General features: G+C 42.0%; 1 protein-coding gene across 1 annotated transcript in view; it reads left to right on the top strand.

Moving 5' to 3' along the window:
- Positions 1-23,752, top strand: part of LOC118331570 (peripheral-type benzodiazepine receptor-associated protein 1-like) — a 61,217-nt gene that overhangs the window by 29,945 nt on the left and 7,520 nt on the right. Inside the window, exons 7-26 of the mRNA XM_035666607.1 lie at positions 4,653-4,820; positions 7,282-7,365; positions 7,468-7,557; positions 7,867-7,989; positions 8,073-8,177; positions 8,374-8,424; positions 9,224-9,256; positions 11,484-11,664; positions 12,368-12,457; positions 12,904-13,109; positions 15,070-15,176; positions 15,268-15,377; positions 15,465-16,340; positions 17,687-17,838; positions 18,010-18,486; positions 18,998-19,387; positions 20,008-20,166; positions 20,478-21,278; positions 22,034-22,133; positions 23,572-23,714. Of these exons, the coding sequence (XP_035522500.1) occupies positions 4,653-4,820; positions 7,282-7,365; positions 7,468-7,557; positions 7,867-7,989; positions 8,073-8,177; positions 8,374-8,424; positions 9,224-9,256; positions 11,484-11,664; positions 12,368-12,457; positions 12,904-13,109; positions 15,070-15,176; positions 15,268-15,377; positions 15,465-16,340; positions 17,687-17,838; positions 18,010-18,486; positions 18,998-19,387; positions 20,008-20,166; positions 20,478-21,278; positions 22,034-22,133; positions 23,572-23,714 (4,446 nt within the window). The remainder of the gene's footprint in view (positions 1-4,652; positions 4,821-7,281; positions 7,366-7,467; positions 7,558-7,866; positions 7,990-8,072; positions 8,178-8,373; positions 8,425-9,223; positions 9,257-11,483; positions 11,665-12,367; positions 12,458-12,903; positions 13,110-15,069; positions 15,177-15,267; positions 15,378-15,464; positions 16,341-17,686; positions 17,839-18,009; positions 18,487-18,997; positions 19,388-20,007; positions 20,167-20,477; positions 21,279-22,033; positions 22,134-23,571; positions 23,715-23,752) is intronic.

Below are 23,752 nucleotides of genomic sequence, written 5' to 3'. Positions count from 1 at the left end.
TCAGTTTTTAGATCAGTTTTGTCACACCCCCTCAGTCCCATTCACTGTCAAAAGACACGTGAAGAATTTCTTACTGTGACCTCAAAGGCAACAATAAAGAAGTTCAGTTCATTGTGTCATAGTAAACATGTGCATTTGCAAAGAGCACAGGAGCAGAGATAAAACTGAAGGTGTTTCTGATTTACGTATTGTCAAAGTTTAAACAAGAGCTAGTGTTCCCTGTTGCTACATTAGGACCTGTTGACCCATTCAAGTCTAAACACAGACCAAATCAACATGCCTCCATAAGGTGTAGTCTGCACAGCGAGGGAATGTAGTAAAGTGAGCAAAACATTCAGTCAAGCTGGAACTGTTCTTTAATGCCAAATGTCTATGAATAATTATACATTTATTCTGTATAAAAGCCCGACTTAGAACTCAGTGCTTGAATGCATAGTAAACAATTATACTGAAAGCTCAAATGGACTCTTATGAACATTTTATAAAAGTACATGTACTAGTTATATTCACTTATAAATTAGTGCCAGTTCACATTTAAATAAAACCTCTTTGCATGCCAGGAAATATTATGTACCTTTGATTTTAGGATCTGTACAGATTTTATCTGTCATTGATGATATATTATTTGCATTGTCATGTAATTATGGACCCTGCAACCAGCTTTTGTCCTTCCACATTATTCTTAGTCATGATTTAATTTGACTCCAGTAGCTTCAGGCACAAAGTGTATTTGTCTGCAAAGTGTTTGAATGCCTTGTGCTGCTCACTGAGTAGAAATAAGAAGTTAATATTACTGTGTAAAACAAAGAGAACATTCTGGTATGATATTTGCACAAATATCTCATTGTGTAAATTAATTAACTAAATTCAATGGAATTCAGTAATTAGCTTTTGAAAGCTGATATATTAGAATTGAAGCCAATGCTAACCATAACTAATCTTTGAATTTGACCAGAAATTCCACAACATGACATTGAAGGGTTGGTTTATAATTCACATTTAATGACAGACTAACACAGACACAATAAACCACCAAATTAATGTAGAGGTTAACTATAACGTAACATTTTAGGATATCTGGCTGAGGAGAGAGCAGGAACCAGCTATATACTTATTTTATATGGTCTCAAAAAACAAACCATTCAAAATGTGAAAAGATCCCTGTTTGAGAAATGACTGCTGTCTGTACCAATCCTTAAACCATCCTTACTCCTTTAAGGAGAGTATGTTTTATTATAATTGTTAAGAAGTTATTATTTCTGCTAAAGGCAGCAGCTTTGTATTAATTCAACTACTTCTCATAGAAATATGGATGGTAATGATTTAAACCAGCATAGGCCAATTATATATTTAACGTATAGTCTATTGGCTGAGTGGTGACTCTATGCAAATGTTTAAATGTCCTGTTCTAATTGTGCTCCGACACAATTTATTGTTTCACTTTCATTAAAAAAATCATGTCATATTCTTAAATTGGTAAAAAATAGTAATGGACGTTTCTTCTATTTGGTTGTTGGATTGAAACCACTGGTGATTCTTTTTTACTTCACTAGTTCAAGTGAATGTGATGCTCTAAATGGAGATTTTGTCCTTTTTGCGGAATACATTTTGATATTAATCTTAAAATAAATGTCACCACTGCTCAAAATGTATTGAATATTCATTGAGAAATAACAAAAAAAAGTAACTTAAAATTCCTATTTAAACCATCTTATCACCTATAAGACGATATTACTGCCTAGACATGACTTGAATTTAGGCACCGTAAAATGAGTACAGGAATTCCACGAGTCCATAATTAATGTCAAAAAAAGAATAAGCGATAACACTAAATATAAAATACTCCTTTGCTAATAGTTGAGCAATAACACAATGTGCCAAGAACTTTCAAGTATTGATTTTGTATATATATATATATTTTTTTATACTAATATAATGGGATTACTAATTTTATTTTGTTTGAGCACTAACATCTTTTCTGTTAATTGTCCTCATGAGAATAGAGAATTCAACACTGCACCATGACCAAGTACATGCACAGCTTGTTAGGTCACACTAAGTTTTGTTAGGTTAGTGTGTTGGCAAATAAACCTCTAAAATGATTCATAACAGCCTAAGCCTTGGTCTAATGCTCTCTATGACAGACCCTTTATTCCTCATAACATTGTATAAACGAGGCATTATGTAATATTCCCCCTCTGTGCTCATTCGTCAAAACCATGTCAGAATTATATCACACGTCGCCTGAACGCTGATTATATTTGCTTTGAACTCATCATTGTGAGCTCTCACATTCCCTTTACAAAAAGGATTGCTCGTTTAAGGGATTTGACCTGTAGACTGATAGCAATGTATGTCACACTGATTATGTTGTCCCTGTGTGGTTATATGACAATATGTCAAAGAAAGGTAAACACAATGACCAAGTAGGAATTGTTTAATTACATCTTAAAAGGTTTAGGTTCTCACCTGTGGTAGAAGTATAGCTAAGCTGAATCAGATTTGTTTATTGCGAAAAAGTTAATTAAATGAGAAGAGCTGCTAAAGTGGAGAAATAATAATTAAAGAGGGTGGGGTTTGTGTGTGTCACTCCCACCTTGGTGCCTGGCTGCCAGATTGTAGCAGCGAAATCCACACACTTAAGCCAGCCCACTTAAGCCAGCCCACTCAATGGGTATGAAGTGCAACGAGCTAATTAAGAGTAACAAGAAGACGGACTAGTTTAACCATGACCGACCAAATATAGAGGTAGGTATTTCGTCAGGAGGCTGGGATCACCTGACGTGTTTGCACCTGTGGTGGAAGTGACAGGATCTGTAATGACCACCAGAAACTGAGAAATGTGCAGGACACTTGTTGAAAGCCCTCATTGCTGTGTTTTTGTACAGGGGCCAACAGAATTAGTGCCTCCTGCTGGCCTTTCGTCAACACTACTAACACCATCTGGTCTCCTATCCAAAAGATAAACCAGGGGCAGCCTCGCTTAACTTCACAGACAATTAGTATCCTTGGTAACGCCTGTGTTTACCCTACTGTTTCATGTCAAAATTGCTGCTGTGAAAAAAAAGATCTATATTGAGGTCTTCCATATGCACCATGATGCCTGAACATACATCTTGATGCAAGCTGCTTTACGTGTGAAAGGACGACAAGCTTACGGCATTAAGCACCCGCATGTTTAACCAACATGCGTTTATAACAGTTTCCTGCCAGAAGACTTTCACAACCTCTTTTAGGCTTCAAATTGTAGCAATGCAGAGGATAGAATTAAAGGATGATGGGAATGGGTATCGTCATACATAGTATTATTAATTATACCAATTAATGGTTGTCTTCCATAGAAGCCAATCTGTCTGTAATTGCCAGTTTGCTTTTAGTGACAGTTTAGTGGTTTCTAAAAGCAATGATGGCTGCCTAAACAAAGTACTCTTTCTCAGTCAAGTTTCTCACTGGAACTATGGAACTGCAACTCGCGCTGAACCTGCAGCCTTTCCAGAATATCTCTGCTCCAACATTAGAGATGCAATGTGTTTGAGGTTGAATTAGTTGTCAGTATTCAGCTATTCTATAACTGCTTGGAAGAATGCTTGTATCATATGCATCTACTGTGTGAAGGAATAGCACTCATCTTATTAGAGAAATGCAAAACAAGCTGTTCTTTAAAATAATATTTTAAAAGTCTGTTTATTATCTGTTTAAAAGAGCTATATTCAACAGAATTTATTAATTGTTATCAAATATTAAACATGCATTGCAGGTAACTGCTACCAGATCATAGACAGTTTTGTTACATTTGCTAGAATAGAAATTACCATCTAATGCAAACTTTGACAACACAGATCAGAAATGACAAATGAGTGTTATATATTAGCTTTTTGGAAACGTTCTAGCTGCAGTGACACTTTGTATTTTGCTGCCTTAATAGTACCCTTACATAGAAACTGCCAGTACAGTATATGAATCTCTCCATATTGTGTTCATCTCTTTAACAAGTGTGCTAAAGTCTAGAGTGAAATGCATTTTAGTGACTAACAATGTAAAAGAGAGGAGAGTGTGAAGGAGAGGTCCCCCTCGCAGCACGTGGCAGAGCGCCTTTGATCCTGTTATTGGGTCATGGCCTTGGCTGCACTAGCACAGTTCTACTCTGAGCATAAGTAGGTTTGCTCTAAAATTAGATACTGATTCCCGACTCTTAACCCTTAACCAATGTCAGCCTGTCCCCCACCTGGACCCAAGTGAGACAAATCAAACTATTTCTAAAAATGAACTTATACCAGTAATTAGTTAGAAAAGCAACCTACTGTGAAACATTCAAGTCATTACACCCCGCCTAATTGGACAGGACAGACTTCCTGCTAATGTGTTGTAGTCATGTTGCAGGCTAGAGGGATTCCCCCTGGATTATTCATTGATTGTAGTTGGACCACTGGGAAGGAAGCTTGCTGCTAATCCCTCCCCCACAGTGGGGGGGTGTAATGTTAAGTGTTAGTGGCCTGGAAAATAATCGTACATTGGCTCCCCTCTCAGCAGTTGGTCATGTTTTGACGTTAAGAACAGAAGCCTTTTATTACAAAACCTCGGATCTTGGCCTTTCAAGATTAGCTCTATAAATTTAAAGTGACTGACTGAAAGCTTCTCCCTGTCCCTGTCAGGTTGTAGGAGAGACCCCGTGTGTGGTATTAGATGAAGCTCCATCCAGGTGTGAGAAGACTCCCGGAGAGGAGGAGGAGTCGGGGCTGCGAGTAACGCCCCAACCGGGCCTTAGCCCGACCCCCTCCCATCAGGAGGAACACACAGAGGAGCAGCACCTACAGTTTCTGGTGAGAGCGTCTATCTAATACTTATTCATCTTATATTTCATAATGACGCTGACATATAGTGTACATTCAAATCACACCCATGTAATGTGCCACTTTTGTGTTTTTTCTGTTAAATATTGCTTTCATAAGGACAAAACCACTAATGAAAGCAATTTGCAATATTATTCAACATAATCGAATAGAATGCATCAATTATTGTTGTTGCTTGTTGTTTCTGAAATTAGACGGTTAGTAATGCAGAGGGTTACTAAATGTCACTGGCTCAGCTTTCAAATCAGGCCTCTCCTCCAAACACTCATTCATGAGAGTCTTACACACCTCTTAGCAACAATAACTGCATATTGTGCCTGATTGCAGGTATCTAGCTTTGCTATGCACTTTGCATTTCCATGTAAAAGTGGAACTTGAATTCAGTGCTGTGACTTAGCTGACTGCAACTGAAGGAAAAACTATGGTCAGATTTGTTATGTAATGCTGGGATTATTTTGATCGTGTCCCTTGGAAACAGAACAGTAGCACATTGCCCTTGCTGATTGTACAAGTGGGTCTCATGGCTTAAATAGACCATATTCCCTCTCAGCTCTGTATTGACTGTCTGTCAGGGTGGAAAATTGTGATTTTAGACATGAATTGATGTTGTTTTGTTTATTTGGAGCTGATGACATTGTACATCACATCAGCATAAATAAAATAAAAAAAGCATACGATATCTAGAGAACGGATTACATAGTAGGAATAGTATCAGGAACAGGCTGCATGTGTCCCCACCCTTCACTGAGCCATGCATGTGCAATTATTGTGTTTTCATGATATTCATTTCTGTCCATTAAGAACAAATCTGCACTCCCCTTAGTTACTAATTGCTGGTAGTGCAGTTTTCTGATTGCTAGAAAAAGTCAGAATTAAGTGATGCTGCTTTTAAATTCTGTTCTCTAAAATGTATTTATTTGTACATGGTCCCCTTAAATGCATTATTTATGTAGACACAGCTTTCTCACTTTACGTCCTAACTAAAGCTGCAACATTCTGAAGGGAATGAGCCAGTTGTTTTAGTTAGATAGTGTTTTGCTACTCATTACATTGATCTGCACAAGGGAGTACCTGAATGTAATTGAGCTTTGTCTTTTTGGTTTAACAAGCAATATGTGGAAATAGCTTTAATGTAGGTTGAAGGTTTTTATCCTTCATCCATCATAGACTAACTTGCTATCTTTCATAAAGCATGACTGAGTCATGGCAAAAAAGTGGGATCTTAAAGAGTAGAATATCTTAGATAGGTTAAAGGACTTACAGATGTAGGACAGAGCAGACACACACGTGATATTTTTAACCACGCTAACAACATTGGTCAGTCCAGACTTAAATATCTCAACAGCTGTGGGGAGGATTTCCATGAAATTTGATATAGACATTCATGGTGCCCAGAGGAGGATTTGTAGCAACTTTAGTGATCCCTTCACTTTTAATCACCATCATCAGGTCAAAATCTCTATTTGCCCAAAAGTTTACCTGCAGAACTAATGCCATTCCCATCAGCCTTAGCTGTACTTTGTGTTTAGTGTTAATTAGCAAATGTAAGCATGCTAACATACTAAACTAGGATCGTCAACATACATTGATACATGCTAAACATTACAGTGTTGCAGCATTGTCATAGCATTGACTTAGCATTTAGCTCAGAGCACCAGAACAGCCTCACAGAGCATGGCTGAAGACTTTTTCTTTTTTATTTATAGAAACGAAAAAATATAACCGCCATGTTAATGGCACCGGTTTGACCTACGCTATTGAGCTTTTCAAACAAAATGTATTTGGACCCACAGCAAACGAACAGTTCAGTGACAGTGTCTGATTGTGCAGCTGACGGTACATTTAAGTTCCAATCAGTGGAGGAAGTCATGATTGGACTATACAACACAGCATTCTCTCTCAGTATGCATTATTCAGGCCTTTAAAGCTGTGACTGATACACAATCAAGCAAATCAGAGCACAGATTGCAGTTTAATTATGGTTATTGTCTTGCTGTGTCATCACTGGTGAGAGTACAGTATCTCTTCCAGTCGGCTGCTGGTGGTCTTTAATTAGCCTGTCTGTTGTGTAGCCTCCCCCCACACACTCACAGTGGTAATACTTGATTGAGGTCCTGTGGCCATGCTGAAATAAGCTGATTTCTCCTATGCTGGTCCTGCATGTAAGCTGCATTTAGAATAATTAAAGGATGCTAAGCTTTGTAATACCTCATTGCTATCGTGTCGGAGGTCAATATGGAACCTAAACCCAATGTATTCTGCATTGCAAACTATAAATGCAGTCATTACAGATAATTTTCCATGATTTTGCTCTTATACAGTATATCATGCTCTTTGTTTAGAACCATACGAATCAGATGTAGTTTTGCAGCTATATTAGATGTCAGAATAAGGATTTAGTGTCTTTGCTTTGTTCTCATTGTCGGTTCAGGAAAGTGAGCTGTGCAAGAAGAGAAAAGAATGTGAAAACCTTGAGCATGAAGTAAAGAAGCGACAGAAGAGATGTCTGGATTTGGTAAGCAATCCTCCCTCTCCAGTGTTTCTTTCTCACATGCTCTCTGGCGTGGCATGGATTTCCTCAGATTTATCTGAATGTTGTCGTGTGGTCTGGTAACAGGAGAGCCAGCTTGAGGATGAGCGAGGCAAAAATGAGCAACTAAAGGAGGAGGCAGATCTCCTCAGGAGGAAGGCACAGCTGCTCGACCAGGTCAGTGTCTCTCTGTCGAGCTCCTTTATTTTTTCCCCCATAATGTGGATCTTAGTTTCATAGTTTTAGCAATATAGCTGTCAGTTGAGATCATGTTTTACTCACCAACTCAATGCTGAGATCTGGGGATGCAGTGACATCACTAGAAAGGAGCTCAGTAAGTCAAGCCAGACAAGTGTTCTGATAATCAGAGGTTGTAAAAGACTTAATTTTCACATAGTTGTGGATTAAAATCTCACAATAACCATTAGGGAATATAACCAAAACTATGAAACGATCCAGTCAGCTAATCTGCTGTTGTTTTTCCAGACTCGGGCTGAGAATGAGGAGCTGAGGGAAGATCTCTCTGAAGTGACCGCTCAACACAAGTCAGTTCTCGAGGAGAACCAGAGACTCCGTGCCAAACTGGAGAACCTAGAGCAGGTCCTAAAGGTACTGCTGGGGGTCAGATACTATGTTATCTTAAATTTCATTCTTTACCGTACCACTTGAATAATTGCCTTCTTTCTGAACAGCATATGCGAGAGGTCGCCGAGCGAAGGCAGCAGCTGGAATTGGAACATGAGCAGGCACTGGCTATCCTTAAGTTCAAACAGGATGAAATCAAACGGTTACAGCGGGTAAGAACCACAGGTTCTTGTACATATTTGCTTTAAGTCTAATTCTGGGAAATGGGGGGCTTTGTCCAGCAGGAGGCAACCTTTGGGCACCAATAAAACATCAGGTTTTGTCAGCGGAGCTCACTGTGCTGTGAATTAGACTTTTATGAGCAAACAGTCTACAGTTCACTGACTTTAATGTCTTTTTAATCGTCAGGCTCAGTTATTCGCCAAGAGGGAGCATGAGGGAGTGGTTCAGATGCTGGAGGTGAGTGTGTATTAACGCCACTGTGAGTACTCAGCAAAGAAGAAAAGCAAATTTGTATCCCATGTAGTGCTTTTATAACCCCACAGTAAAACCCTGATTTTTTTTTTTCAAGAATTTAGGATGACTAACCAAAGCAAAAATCAAATGTGCCAGTGTTTATTACAGTCACACAAGAGAGCGGAACTTAATTCACTAAGCCCCAACATTAGAGAGAGGAGGAGTGTTATTCGAACTTCCTCAGTGTTTTTCTGTGCACTACATATTCTTGTCTTACGAGATAAAATCAAATTTATTATTGAAGAAGGTGTGTCTTATCTCCAACACTAAGCAAAAAGAGCATAAATATTGAATTATTTCCCTGTTCCTAGCAGACAAAAGACCCAAGTAGCATGGACATACAGTTCAATGGGCTCTTTATTCTTATCTAAACACCTGGCAGAGAAGCTGTGGCAAAAAATACTTGTTCTCATATTTTTGTAGCACTCATGGGCCCCGAAAACCGTTTGAACAGATGGCTTCTCCGCTGCCATGTGACGTTTATACTTGGTCTCAGTGTGAGTGTAACACACGTTGAATTCAAAATGAATCCAGACAGTCGATGACAGTTGAAGTCCCCATCTGTCTGATTGGCTGTTAGTTTTAAATGATGAAAAAAAACTTCTGAGCCTGCAACAAAACTTCAAATACTTCATTATCTACAGCTGATGACTGTATATGTGTGCTGTCTGTGCTCCGTTTTTCACACTGTACATTTCGTTACATGAGTTTGTTCCTAAATGAAGTGTATATTTTATTTTAGGAGTTGACTCAGCTTGTGTTGCGGAGGGAGCTGGTAGAGTATAGTTTGCTCCTGTTTTTTTTTAAAAATGCCCATTTCCTTCCTCTTGCTTTGTTTCTCTTACTTTCTGTCTCTTTATTTAAACCCGAAGCATCACAGGAGAAAGTCTCTTTCCCTTCTGAAACCCTGAGCTTTGTTGCCATGTCAACAACCTGCCTTTTGCAACCTGTTAAAAACAACTGTTTTTGAAAGATTAAAGAGAATATTTGTGTTCATTCAAAAGGCAGGTGTTGGTTGCTGAGGGGCCAAGACACAGCCTAGTGATTCTGGCTCCTGACAGGATTTTCTTGCCGACCTATTCTCAGACTGCAGTGTTTCTAATCTATTAATTTGTTTTGTCTTTGGCAGATTCATTGTTTCACAAGCATGTGTTTACTTCTGTATACCTTTTTTGTCCTTTGTGTTGTCTTTTTGCTAACCAGAGTACACTGGACTGCATGCAGGTACTGTTAACATTTAGCCTGCTTTACCTTCTGGGCCAAATTATTTATCTTCCTGTCACAAAACGTTCCCTAGCTCCTGTAGATAGACTCACCAAACCCCAGTCACTTTGATTTGAACCCTCCCAAGTTGAAAGAATGTACCCAGGTTTCTACCTCATTTGTGTTTTATACATACATTGAAAGCAACAACACTGCGGAAATTACTGTAAAACAGTCTTTCATAAACGCTCCATGTGGCCACGAGGCCCATTTGATGCTGATACATGTTTTTAGGTTACCAAAGTGTGTGTAAATCAGGTCATTCAGCAGTACAGTTGCACTGAGCACACTTATCGTGCTTATCGTGCTGGCTTGTTTATTTGATCTTATTATATTGAGGTAGAATCATACCCCACACATCACTGAGTCGCATTGCTGTTTGTAAATGAGTATTCATTTGAGCTCAGTGTAGCCAGATAACGACTGACTGTAGACTGCGTAGGTGAGAGCTGACAGGAAATGTTGTTTCATGCAGTTTCGTGCAAAGGCTTTTGTCAGATCAGCCTGCCAGGAAACTCCCACCGCAACCTGAAGTGAAATCAACCACATATAGAAACTCAGTAGGGCTACGACAGACCTCTGTAGTGTTCTGGCAAATAACCCTTGTGTTTAGTGGCTTTATTAAAGTGAATGCAGTGTAAGACAGAAGCACAACATATAACTTCAAAACTTATGCTACTCCTGTTTCCCATCTTACCAGAGAACTGCCCGCCTTTATTTCCCTCCCTTTTTCTTTCCACTGAACCTGTAGTTCTTGAAGCTTATAACAAATGTTTCACGGACAGTGTGCAGTATATTGTTTTGATGTAACCTTATATTGCAATACTTCATTTTGTAATGTATAATTTATACCTCATGGAAGCAGCAATGTATTATATGTTTGCCATATTGTGTTGTTCCATCTGTCAATCCACCAAAATAATCAGATCAGATGAAAAAAAAGAAAGTTTTCCATAGTTACTAAGTAAGTGGCTGTATAGGCATAAAAGGTCTCTGCATGACACTGAGAAATTAGAGAGAAGGTTACTTTTACATACAGGGTCCTATTTTAAACCGTGCAACGACACGCACAGAGCTGTGGGTGCACGGACTGTGTGGGTATCTCCAAGTGCACCTACTATTATAAGGGCTGGGTGAAGGTAAATAGAGATGTGAGAGTGTGGGGATTAATAAATATACTCTAAGCCAGTCACATCACTGTGCCAATCACAGTGGCGCATGATGACAAAAGCTCAACATTACGCTGTAGTCTTGGTGCTGAGCGGGATGATGTGAACACACAGCACCACATATCTGCAGCTAGAGGCAGATGGTGTCGCGGGCGGGCGGGCAAAACAAATTTCAGGGGTCAAAAAAATATCAAGCGGATGGAGCACTGGCTGCACTGGTCGTTGCGCTGTGACAAAAATAGGGCCCATATAGGGTTAGATCCCTCCACATTCTTGATGTGTTACAATAAAACACTCAAAATTAACTTAAGCACAAATCCACCTTAAAACACACGCTCCTGTGTTTAAACACTACTTTGCCAACCTATTAAGCAAAGCTTACCTCACTTGCTTGTTTGTTTTTAAAAGCACATAGTAAATTATAACACTTGAAATGTATTGATTATTACAAATTGCTGATACCCCATATAATGCTGTTGAAAGGTGGATTCTCCCATTTAAAGTCAAATAGTTAAAAACTGTGTTTTTACTGTACGTGTGTTTCCTCTGTCTCTTACACCATATGTGTAGTCAAAGGTACGAGATCTGGAGGAGAAATGTCGCAGCCAGAGTGAACAGTTTGGCTTGCTGTCCCAAGAGTTGGAGAAGTTTCGACTGCAGGCCTCCAAGGTGGACCTGGCCGGCTCTAGCCTCCTTAACAATCCCAGCCTCTCTGTTCTGACCAATGGGGTGGGCCTGACTACTGAACGAGGTGAGCCCCGCCACCATGACATGAACTTGCACCCAAAAATACAACCTATACAGTCAAGAGAATATCAGTTGTTGAGGGTTTTTACTACTAATAGATTCTTTACTACAAATAGCTTCTTTGTGCTTTTTCTTGTATAACAGTTAGTGCTTTAAAGAGTATTTAAAAACTAGGTGAAAAAAGCAGATTGCTTTGGTTAATTTATAATATTACAGAATGCTTACCTGCATATAACTGCATATTAGCAGTAAATGAATGGTGTCAGCTTCCCCTGATTGATGACTCTTAGAACCAAGAAATAACAACAATGTGCCTTTCAGAGTCTTTTTTCACTATAATAATCTAATAGTTATTGTTATTTTTGTCTCACCATTATAATTGTGTTCTTGTATTCTTTCAGTTTCAAATGACGTCTTATCATAAGAACGAGGAATTGAGTCCTGACACAAAGCATGGCTTTGAAAATGTAGACCAATAGCACCAGTTCACTCATGGACCAAATGCCTTTAAAAGCATCCAAATCCATTTTTAAACTGTCCCATCAGCTTCCAGCTTCCAGCTTTCAGCTTTTAGCATAGGGATTTTTCATTATTGACTTTGCAGTTTCTTCTTAGTAAAGTCACAGCCACAACAGTGCAAATCTAGTCCACATCTTTCCTACTGTATGTATCCAACCTTTTTCTCCTACACTGTCCATGTGTTTTAGACTGCACTGGTGGCTCATGGGATATGGTGTCTCTGGGTGAAATAGCCTTCTGGAGTCTCGAGGGAGGTGACACTCTCTCCTGCCCTGAGGGTAATGAGCCGCTCGGTTTCTGTCTCTGTTACTCATGATATGTGTTGGGCACTGTCACAAAAGCATGGCATGTTTTAACCTGTCATCCCACCCTCACTGTCACAGTCCAGCGCTGTAACAGAGCTTGTCTGTACTGCTCACCATCACATGAGGGTCGGTGCTCGCGCGCCGCGGTGAGAAACAAACCAGTTAAGCCCCTTAACAGTGCTGGTGTGACACACGTTGCCACAAGGTGGTGTGACCTCTGACCTCAGACAGATGGAGACAGGATTTTTTCCTCCACTGTTTAATCAGCCAGGTTCAACCTTGAGCCTCCTGCATGTCAAGCAGAGACCTCACCCACCTAGCTGCTCATGGATTCAGCCGGGTTAACCAGCGAGAGGGCTGGGGTTTTCTGTTAAAGTCATGGATTAGGTATTATCCTCTTGCTGTCTCTCTCCTTTTAGATGTGACCGCTGCTCTGCGGATGGGGGCCACCCCTCACGCCGCCGGGCTGTCCAGGGTGGAGCGATCGCCAGTCACTAAGCACAGAGAGCTGCCCACCATCAGCGTCAGCAAGTCAGGCTCCTCCTCCAGCAAGTCAGAGACCGCACACCTCACCCCGAGGTCCGACACCCACCTCAGTCCGCACAAATCAAGCCCAACACATGAGGTACCAGCCCAGGATGTACAGTGCATCACTTGCTACTCATTTTATAATTAATACGTTACTTTACTCATTATTTATTAGGGGCAACACACATTAATTAACATCAATATGTGTCATTTTCAGACAAAATCCTTTTATCTGCTGCCCCTGTGCAGGTTGATGTTATGCATTAATAAACAAACCTGAAATCCAAAAAGTAGACAAAACGACAAATCAGATTGTTAGTTTTTAATTGAATTTTGATCCCCCAGGAGCAGACACTGTCACTGTGGTGTTACTCAGATTCAAATTGAAATGGTAATTTGCTGCTAAAAAAATTATATTATATTGACTTTATTGCAGTGCATTAATAATGTTTTACGACACAGCGCTGACTGTGATTAAATATAGTTATTACTACTTTTAGTGAAATTTAATGCACTAATTAGTCAGTGTGCATATCACTGATTAATAAGTGCATTCAATTTATGTCACATGGGGTATATTTTGCATGTCAGGCGAAGAAATAATGGTAATTCTGGCCAAAACCCAAGAGTATATGCTACCTCTCACTACATAATACAGATGGTTTGTTACACAGGAAGTCGATGTTGGAAGCTTTGTAAAAGGGCAGGCACTTTTAAAAAATGCTTTGCAGGTGATTGGATGAGCCATCTGTCTTTCACAGACCAGATCAACGAACAATACAACGTAGTCACACTCTTACCGAAGCCAATCGGGAGAAGAGCATCTTTTCCATCAAGAAATACCTTCAGTGCTGTTCTTTGCTCTTCTTTCCAGCCACTGTTGTTTTCGAGCAAACACTCACTAGTCATTCGTCGTGCCGTAGCTGCCAGTAGGGCCTTATAGGAAGCTGATTGGTCCGAACCACTATGGTTGGACACAGGGGCATAGCACGAGTCCAGCTGCCTCACAAGCTATTTTTATATATATTTGAAACCTGAGTCAAATGGCTACTACATTTGAAAGCTGCTAGCCAACCTTAATATCTGCGAGACAAAATGGTTTTCTCTTTAGTTAGTGATAATTTGAAGCGCTGGTTGTAGATTTGTAATAATGCTCCCTTTTTCACCCAGGTTATATCATTGTGCAGAACACCTGCCTGCAGTTCTTCTGCTTTCTTTGTTTCTACATAGACAGGCAGATTGCTCATCAAGATTACCAAGACGGCCATGCATGATCACATTGTGTGGATTTAATGGATTAAAAAGCCCTCTTTAACCTCTCTGTCATCTCACGCGAGTGCAGACTGTTGCTGAATATGCTAGAGCTCCCTCTGCTCATTCATAAAAGACGTTTTTTTTGGATCGGCCGCCATGTTTTAGTATTTTTGTTGTGCCATGTCTCCAAAAGAGTTAGTGTCTGGTCTCGCATGACAGACAGGTTGGTGGTCTTTTCATCTAGTCACTCGTCTGCACACAGTTCAATAAAGGTCATATTTAGTGAGATAATCCACTCTCCACTGTGGATTATGAAGGTTATACAGTAGTAGTTGTGATTATCTTTAAAAAGGTTTTCTCCAGAGAGCTATAAATATACAGTGTAACCGCTATGAATGGGAATCAAACTCCAAATCAGGTATCGAGGTGATTCTCTACTTACTAGTAACTCCCTATAAGAAGAATATTGTACACAGCATTTTCACATGAGAAGTAATGTATCGTAGCTAATAACTAGCTTTGTATTTACAGTAAATAGATTTTGGAGAAGCCATCCTTTCCCCAGAAAATATGTGAAACATATGTGAGAAATATTAAGTTGCACTGAAGAAAACACCCACCTTATTAAGAATATGCTGTTTCACAGCCATTTCACAACATTTCGTCTACTTCTGGTTTATGTGGATTTACTGTGTTAAAATAATAAAATAATTTTTTTACATACCTCTTTTCAATTAGTTTTTTCAGACTAGTGCAAGCAGTTTTAGGCGAGGCAATTCACCCTGTGTCCGTGGTGTTCTCAGGTGGACACTGCCAGTGAAGTGGAGGAGCTGGACATCGATGTAGCCCCGGCACCTTACACAGCCAGCAGAGGAGCAGCAAAGCTTCAGGTCTTCATTGCAAGATATAGGTAAGTATTAAACTAAGGCTAAGAATTAACTCACTATGTCAACAGTTTCCTAATATGTGCTGAAAATAACTTTTAACTAACATTTTTACAGCTATAATCCATATGATGGCCCCAATGACAACCCTGAAGTGGAGCTCCCACTCACTGCTGGAGAATATATCTATGTGTATGGAGACATGGATGATGATGGCTTCTATGAAGGTAGGTCTGGAGTGTAAACTGTTGCATTTACAGTTTAATATTTCTGTCTTTACCTGGTATTCAGTGTTCTGCTGTGGCTCCTTACAGGTGAGCTAATGGATGGACGGAGAGGGCTGGTCCCCTCTAACTTTGTGGAACGCGTATCGGACGACGATGTCATGAGCACTCACCATCCAGAGACAGGGGACATATCCCATAACTCCCTGCTAGACAGCAGTCTGCACAGTGCCAGCCACCAGCATCACCTCCACATGGGCGTCAGCGCCTCAGAAAGGACAGAGGTTTCTGCCGCCTCTGGCCCTGCCTCAGCCCCCTCAGATTCAGCATCGGCCTTGGCTGTCCCAGCCCCCCTCACCAACGGCCTGGACTTGGATTTGGAGGAGGTGGGAGTGGACATTGTGCCTTACCCACGTAAGCTCACCCTCATCAAGCAGCTTGCCAAGAGCATCATCATCGGCTGGGACCCTCCGTTGGTGCCGGCTGGGTGGGGCAATGTGTGGAGCTATAATGTGTATGTGGACCAGGAGCTGCGGCTCAATGTGCCCTTCGGTTCTCAGACCAAAGCGGTGCTGGAGCGGCTCGACATAAACCTCAAGGCCTACCGTGTGTCAGTGCAAAGCCTGACAGAGAAGGGCCTCTCAGACCAGCTGCGCTGCAGCTTGCTGGTTGGTCGGGATGTTTGTGTGGCGCCCACGCAGCTGCGCGTGGAGAGGATCACCGCCACCTCTGCCAACCTGACCTGGCTGTCCAGCAACAGTAACTATGTGCACATTGTGTCCTTGAATGATGAGGAGTGTGAGCTGGTGAAGGCTGGCTGCTACTCGCTGTGCCTCAATAACCTCTTGCCCAGCCTGCAGTACACTGTCAAAGTGGAGGCACGGCCGCACCGCACGCCATGGGAGTTACCTGTGGAGCGGCGTGAACACAGAAGCGCTACAATCACCTTCACCACACTGATGGCAGGTCAGGATTTAGAATTTTATCTGTGTTCTTTCAAGATACACTACAATTTTTCCTTATTCAGAATGAAATCATATCAAACATTTAAGTTGGACAAGAGTAGTAGCTCAGTCTGCCTCAAATGTTTGATCCAGAATTCACAGACATCTCAGATGATTAGATTCTCTGAACTTCAATCAACTTAAAATGCATTCAAGTCATTTTATTTTCGTGTATAAGCTCTGTTGTTTGTGTGTATGTGTGTAAGAAAGAGAGCCGAGATCCTATTCAGAAGCTTTCAAAGCTTTGTGTGGATAATATGATGAGCGATTTCCTGGAGAGATTTGTAATTCTAACAATTTGCACACGTGGCTATGGTGTTTGGTGATTTTATAGACAGTAGCACTGCTCGTCGGGATTGTTGAGGCGGTCACTTCCACCATTAATGTGAGGGACTGTCTGTAGGCGACCTCTCTCAAAGACAAACGCACCTCTTAAATTAGAACAACACACTTTCATATTAACTCAATGTGTCCAAATTAAGATGTTTTATATTCAGTAGTGGTGATTCTGTACCTCCCACACAAGGACATCAGTTTATTCATGAGAGTTGCTTTTGTGCTACTCTGACGTGCCTCTATTTTATTAAATAGCCAAAGCACCTTGGCCCAGAATGCATTTCTTCAAAGGGAAGGAAAATATGTGACTCGATTGGCCATGACAGGTGCCATCCTCTACCACACCTACTGATCAAATATTCCTACTCATGACATGATTTTGAGAGAAGTAGGGTTCTTTTATCTTGGCAAGTTGGTCTTTCCTTCATCTTGAAGTGCACTTTTGCCTTTTTTTGGACATTTTACTACCTGGAGCGGAGGCTCAATGAATTAGAAATCCATGTAAATGAGGAAGCTCCGCGTTGAGTTTTTGATCGCAAACATCATTTGATGTCATTTTGTGGTACCGCATTGCTATTCTGCTCCTCCCAGTTGAAAATCATTCATAATTTTCATGAATAAACCGTAGGCCTGTAAGATGCATACTTGTGATGAGTGTCATATTAGATTTGAGTTGTATTTCTCTAAATGATCATTCAAATTTGCTTTTGCTCAAAGTTTCATGCCCACAGTCTGGGAACCCAGGTATATGGTTTCTAAATTTCTTAAGTAGTATTAGATTTTTTTCTTGGTAGAATCTTGTGCCCATTGTGATAATTATTTCTTATCCCAAGCCTTGTTTTGTTTTCATCATTGAGTGAATATTGATGTATATTATATTATTATTATAACATTATATACTATATTAATATGAAAACATTTCTCACCTTGTGCCTGCCACTGGCTGTGGTATGATGCTTTCAATTCCTACAGGTCCCCCTGATGCTCCTCTGGATGTACAGCTGGAGCACGGTCCCTCCCCGGGGATTGCCCTCATCAGCTGGCTGCCAGTCACAATAGATGCGGCAGGGACCTCCAACGGAGTCCGTGTCACTGGATACACTATATATGCTGACAAGAAAAAGGCAAGAATGTGGAATTTTCTGTGGGACTTTCCTTTCAACCAAGCAATTTGTTATTGTTTAATTTCAGTGTATATCTATCTTTCTATGGGATTTTGTAAGCCGGCATACGGTTTTATGATGTCCATGTGACATGGCCATTTTAAAAACACACCTGTCGTTCTCCTATCCAAGGTGCTGGAGGTGTCTTCCCCAACAGCCGGCAGTGCCCTGCTGGGCCCCTCTCAGATCCAGTCCCTGCAGGCAGCTCAGGAGCTCACTGTCCGCACCATGTCCGCCCATGGGGAGTCCTGTGACTCTTTTCCAGTCAATGTGCCCTCCAAGCTGGCCACCATCATGGCAGGTCCAGCTATCACCACCCCAGTTGTGCCACCCCTACCCTGCACCCCTGCAGAATCCAGTAACCTGCCCTCACCACTGTCCTACGGGAACTCTGCTGCCAAAGTCTCCATGCTGCCCAGCAGTTTGCCATCAGACACACACATCGCTGGCCTCACAGTGGAGGTTGCTGCCAACTCTCCTCATGCTCTCCACTCAGAAGGTCTTCTCTCATCTGCCTCATATGTGCAGGCCTGGGCCAACCCCTCGTCTGGTGCTGCCTTGGCTGTGTGTGAGGCCACACTACCAGTAGCCTCGACCATTACTCCAGTGGTAATCCTCCCTCTGCCATCTTTGCACATATAAGAGGCCACAACTTGTTTATTTTTCTAGATCAGAGGTTTTCAAACTGTGAGGTATTCACTCCAGGGGGGAGTGGGAGAGTTTAAGTGAGGACACTGAGGGAGAGATTTGAGGCAAAGGTAGTTCATGAGGTGAGAGGGAGGGTGCGTTTTGGTGTATTAAAAAGAACAACAAGTTAAGTATTGTAGATTGGTGAGCTTATCAACACAGGCTGTGACATACAGCTCATGGAGCCAATTAATGTACTCTGGGCCCTGAGTCACACGTTTGCATCAAAATTCAATCTTTTTCTGAGTAACAACCCAGTGAAATATTACTCTTTCTGTGGATATCGTGGATATTGCCAATCGCAAACAAACTTCCGTAAAGCTGCTCAGAAATAATAGTTTTTTTCAGTTTTGTCTAATGGGGGGCCCACATTGTCAGACTGTTTTTGAAGTTAATTAGATAGTGTTGTATTGACAGTCTCTCTCATCTTCAGGTTAACGTGACCTCCCCCACCAGCTCAGCACCTCAACCATCCCCAGTAGCATCACCAGCACCTACACAATCACTAGTGACGGCAGCAGCGACAGCAGTGTTGGAGCAGCGCAGAGACACAGACAGCCCTGGATCAATACGTCCTTTCCCATCTATCACAGAGTTCATTGAGGAGTCCAGTGCCAAGCTCAGGACACCTGAGCGCATCCCTTCCCCACCCAAAGCCCCGATCACAGAACTCCTTAACCCTCAGGGCACTAACCTCCTCCAGCCCCCCTGCACTTCACCGCTGGAGTCCGAGGTAGAGGAGGAGCGAGAGAACACCCGCTTGGTGTCCATTGAGGAGTTCTTGAGACAGGACCAAGAGCCAGCATACTGTAGGACACAGCAGGTCAGCCCCAATTTTTGACACCTACTTACTATTTGAAAGAGTTTAGAATGCCACAAAGATGTATACAGCACGTAGGCGTAGATGAGTCAGTTTTAAGCCTATAAATAAAGTGAGATTGTTGGAGGAGTTTCAGTCAGCGCCATCAGAGCTGAACATTTCCTGCCGGTTTTCCAGGTTAATTACATGAATTATATCATTAGGAATGATGAAAAAATGCTGCTGGGAAATACTGAAACTGTGAAATAATAATAAAACATTCTAGACCATGTTGTCCCTACTGCTGTGGTATTAAAATATGTGGTCTTATAAAGTTGAGATGAACCCTGCAGACACTCTGATTAAATATACTTGTTTAGTTGATAAGTATATTTCAAAAGTATATGCCTTGGGACAAAGCCAGAAGACCGTACAAAGCCCAGCCATGTTCTATATTTAATTCTGCAGTATAGCTTTGTTTATAGATAGATATACTTTATTAATCCCAAGCTGGGAAATTACAGCTTAATTAATGTGTGCATTAGTATCAGCAACATGTTATTGGTTAACTTGCAGATTTATTTATTTAGCTCAATATTCAATGGAATGACTAATGAGGATATGAAATGTACATTTCTTTGCAGAGTTATGGCAGAGGGCTTGTGGAGCCTTCCAGTGACCAGTACCATGCAGACAACAGTCGTTCCGATCTGTCTGACATCCTGGAGGAGGAAGAGGAGGATCTTTACTCTGACCACCTCGGTGAAGCACAGGGCAGAGGCTACCACGTTGGAGCTAACAGGGTAAAGGAATGAGTGCACTACATATTTTCTAGCTATATGTAATGTACCCACATTTGCACAGGCACTGTGGGATTAGTTTGATTCAGTATGCTTCTTTCAGTTTGTCTTGTCAGTGTCCTCGTTTCTCAGTCATATTTTTGATCATGCATGATTGAGATTGTTTTTGTTTTTTCTTCCTCTTTCTTTTCTCTTTCCTCTGCATCACCGGGTTGTCCTTTGTTTTGTCTGCACTTCCCTTATTTTCACTGAACAATATGATATCCCATTGCCACCAACCCATTCTTACTCGCTTTGACCTGTGGCCCTTGTAGTCACGCAAGTTGGAGACCCCAGACAGTGATGAAGACGTTCTTGAGAGGATTCTAAAGTTGCCTCCTCAGGTCTGCCACAACAAGCAGCTGTTCATCATTCCTGAGGTGACAGAGGAGGAAGATAGCAGTCAGGAAGAGCATTACACCCACAGTCAGCCTCGACCCAGGTCCAGCCACGTTCACCCCAGAGACTCAGAACGCCTCCATCATGCCCCCCAGCACCACTCACATCACCCCAACCCACACGCTCCCCCTCACCATCACCACTACAACAGGGATCCCAGATCTCTTACCAAAGAGCCTTTACTCAGGCACGGACCCTTGCAGGTCAAGCCTAAGACACAGCATAGGGTGCACTACGCAGACACAGTTGACACCATCAGTTACCCTGAAGAAGAAGACATGAGTTTATATGAGGGTCGCACCAGCAGGCGGGTCTCGGTCCGCTGTCCTCCCCAGCCGACCCCCAACAGCAAAGAAAGAGTACTGCTCAGAGGGCTAGGGGACCGCCTTAGGAGGGAGGCCATGCTCAGGAGTCAGATGGCTGTTGCCGCGGCAGCCAACCCCGGCTATGGTCTTACCCCGCCAAGACCCTACCCAGTCAGCAAAACAGTACGGTCACCTGTCAGTCGCGGGGTGGAGATTGACGTAGAGTACGGCACAGATGACAACGAGGAGCCCGTGGAGTACGGTCCCAGGGAGGTGGTGACGGAGCAGATGAGCTCTGAGTGGTGGGTAGAGGGGGCTCAAATGGAGCCCTGCAGACCTCTTCACCGCCGAGGGCTGAAGGCCGATCCACTGGTAAATGTTGCTGCAGGCCAGCTGCAACGGGTGCGTTGTCCTGCTCCCTCCTCCTCCCCGTAGCAGTGTGGCTCTAACCCTCTGAGTCCTTTAGTGGATATCACTTAACTCCATTGCTCACTAGATCTACGTTTCCATCATCCTCACTGCAGTGGACAGAGGGAGGTTAGGTGGTACATTTTATGGCACATTTTGTGAGTACAATATACAGTATTTTATTTAATGATGGCACATTATTCGAGTTGCCAAGATGTGGCCATAAAGTGGCTGCAACAAGTTTAAACCAGTCCATTATCACCCAGTGGCTCCAGACTTGTAATCTGCATAAGATTTTGTGTCAGCCAAAATGAATCTGAATCTGTTCTCCCTCTGTCTGACTGCACCTTGGAAACCATTCAGCGCTTATCTTAAACTAGTACTTGTCATGCATTAGCTTACAGTGGATGTGCTTTGGTCTGTGTCTGCACCACCACCACAAAACAAAAAAGGAACATATGTATGTTGAATCAGTAGAAGGATAGAAACCCCTGGGTTTTTTTTGTTTTTGATGAGATTTCCATCTTTACTGACATGACAAGTAACTCAGATGGACTAGCATTAGCTTAAGCATAGATTATTGTTTTAAAAAATTAACAGGTGCATTTGCTGTTAATTTTTTCTGACCCCTGAGGTGTCCTCTCCTCCCCAGTAGTGAATGTGTTTCTGTATTACACGTTTGTCTTATTGTCTTGTTTCTTTTTCTGTATGTTAAGCAGGACTCCAGCCAAATCCCTCCAGCTGATGCAGGTCCGTCGTGGGGAGCCCAGGCTGAGCTTTCTTCTAAACCAGCATGCTTGCATGCCAGGCAACTCAAAGGTCAGAGACTCTTTCCTCTTTTGTTTTCCTGGTTTCCTCTTACTAAAACATGCAGTGGAAATGTATGCTGCGACGCTGAAAACACCTGTGCTTTCTGTTGGCAGTTCTCACACATGATGGTAGTCAGATTAGCACCTTGTGTAGGATGGGAGGGAGGGGAGAGGGTCAGGGAGGAGGAGGTGCTATAGTTGCAGTTGAAGAAGAGGGAGAGAGCCTGCTAAGCTGAGAACCGGCTTAACCCAAAGTGGCTTGTCATGACAGGAGGAAGTGACAGACATTAAAATAGTAACCTCGATTAGCCAGCAAAGAAACGGCCTGCAGTGTGGACGTTTGAGCCCCCTCTCATCATCTTCTCCCGCTCTCTTCTTTTTCTTCTCAGTTCCTGTTGTGATGACACAGGCCGCGCACTCATTCAGTAAACCTGACCTTTCTGGTATATGCGTGGGTGCACAGTTGACTACACACACAAATGCATAAGTGTACACGTGCGCATAGATAGAGGAAGGGAGCAGTGAGAAGTTCTGTCCTATCTACTAGAATATCAGTGAGGATGTGAAAGTGTGCAAGTTGTCTGCCCGTGACTTTTGCCACAGATGGGCTGATTCTCCCTAATGAGATAGAGAACACGTCTCTTCGGTGCAGCTTAAAGTCTCGCGCTCTTCAAATGTGTCGCTCGTAGTCGAATAGGCGACAGATGTAATTTCAGCCACACCGGTGTCATAACTATTGTTGTTTAGACAGTGCTTTAAGTCAAATTTAATGGCTGCTTTGCATGACATTCCACCTTCTTTTTGTATGTAAGCTTGTGTGTCGTCATTAAACGTCCTCAGATTTAGATTAGAGAGTGGGTCAAACACTGTTTCCCCCGTGGCTTGCTTGCTGCAGATCATGAACGGGTGCACGTTTGTCAAACGGCTCACACAGCTTAGGATCAGTGGTTTAGCTTGATTACCTCTTTTAAGGACATGCCTGTGCTCGGCGAACACTGCTCAGAGAGGCACTGCAGTTGGTGGGCAGTGGGGGAGGGGCATGCTGGCTGTACTGTTTGTAGAACTCATTGCAAGCTATGCATGGCTTGTGTGCAAAGTAGTGTAATAGTAGTGACAATAAAAATATTCTAAAGACAAAGTTTACAAAGCAAAAGAAAAATGAATTGCATTAAGGCAAAATCTTATATAGAACAATGCATACATGAACACAAAGATTTATATATTCTTATTTGTTTTAAGCAACAAGTCAGACTTCTTAAACCCATAGAAATACTTTCAAGAGGTTACTCATTTTGTGCAGGGGTCATAACACAACCAGAGCTCTAAACAAAATGAACGTGTGAATCAGTCAGTTGAGAACACGCATTATTTAATGATAGCAGTCATGTTCCTTATGCTCCTTGTTAGCAAATTAAGCATTGTCACTGTGTGTGTGTGTGGGATTGCAGGTGGTGTTGATTCGTCAAAGGTGAAAGGAGACAGTGACATACGCATCTTTGTGGCCCTGTTCCCTTATGATCCTGCCACTATGTCACCCAATCCTGATGCTGCTGAGGAAGAGCTGCCATTTACTGAAGGACAGATCATCAAAGTACGTCCCCACACAGCTTACACTCTATATATATATAT

The sequence above is a fragment of the Morone saxatilis genome, unplaced genomic scaffold, assembly GCF_004916995.1.
Source record: "Morone saxatilis isolate NCDOM2014 unplaced genomic scaffold, NCSU_SB_2.0 Contig20, whole genome shotgun sequence".
NCBI lineage: Eukaryota > Metazoa > Chordata > Actinopteri > Moronidae > Morone > Morone saxatilis.
The sequence above is the reverse complement of the archived record's forward strand: the minus strand, read 5'-3'. Positions and strand labels throughout refer to the sequence as shown.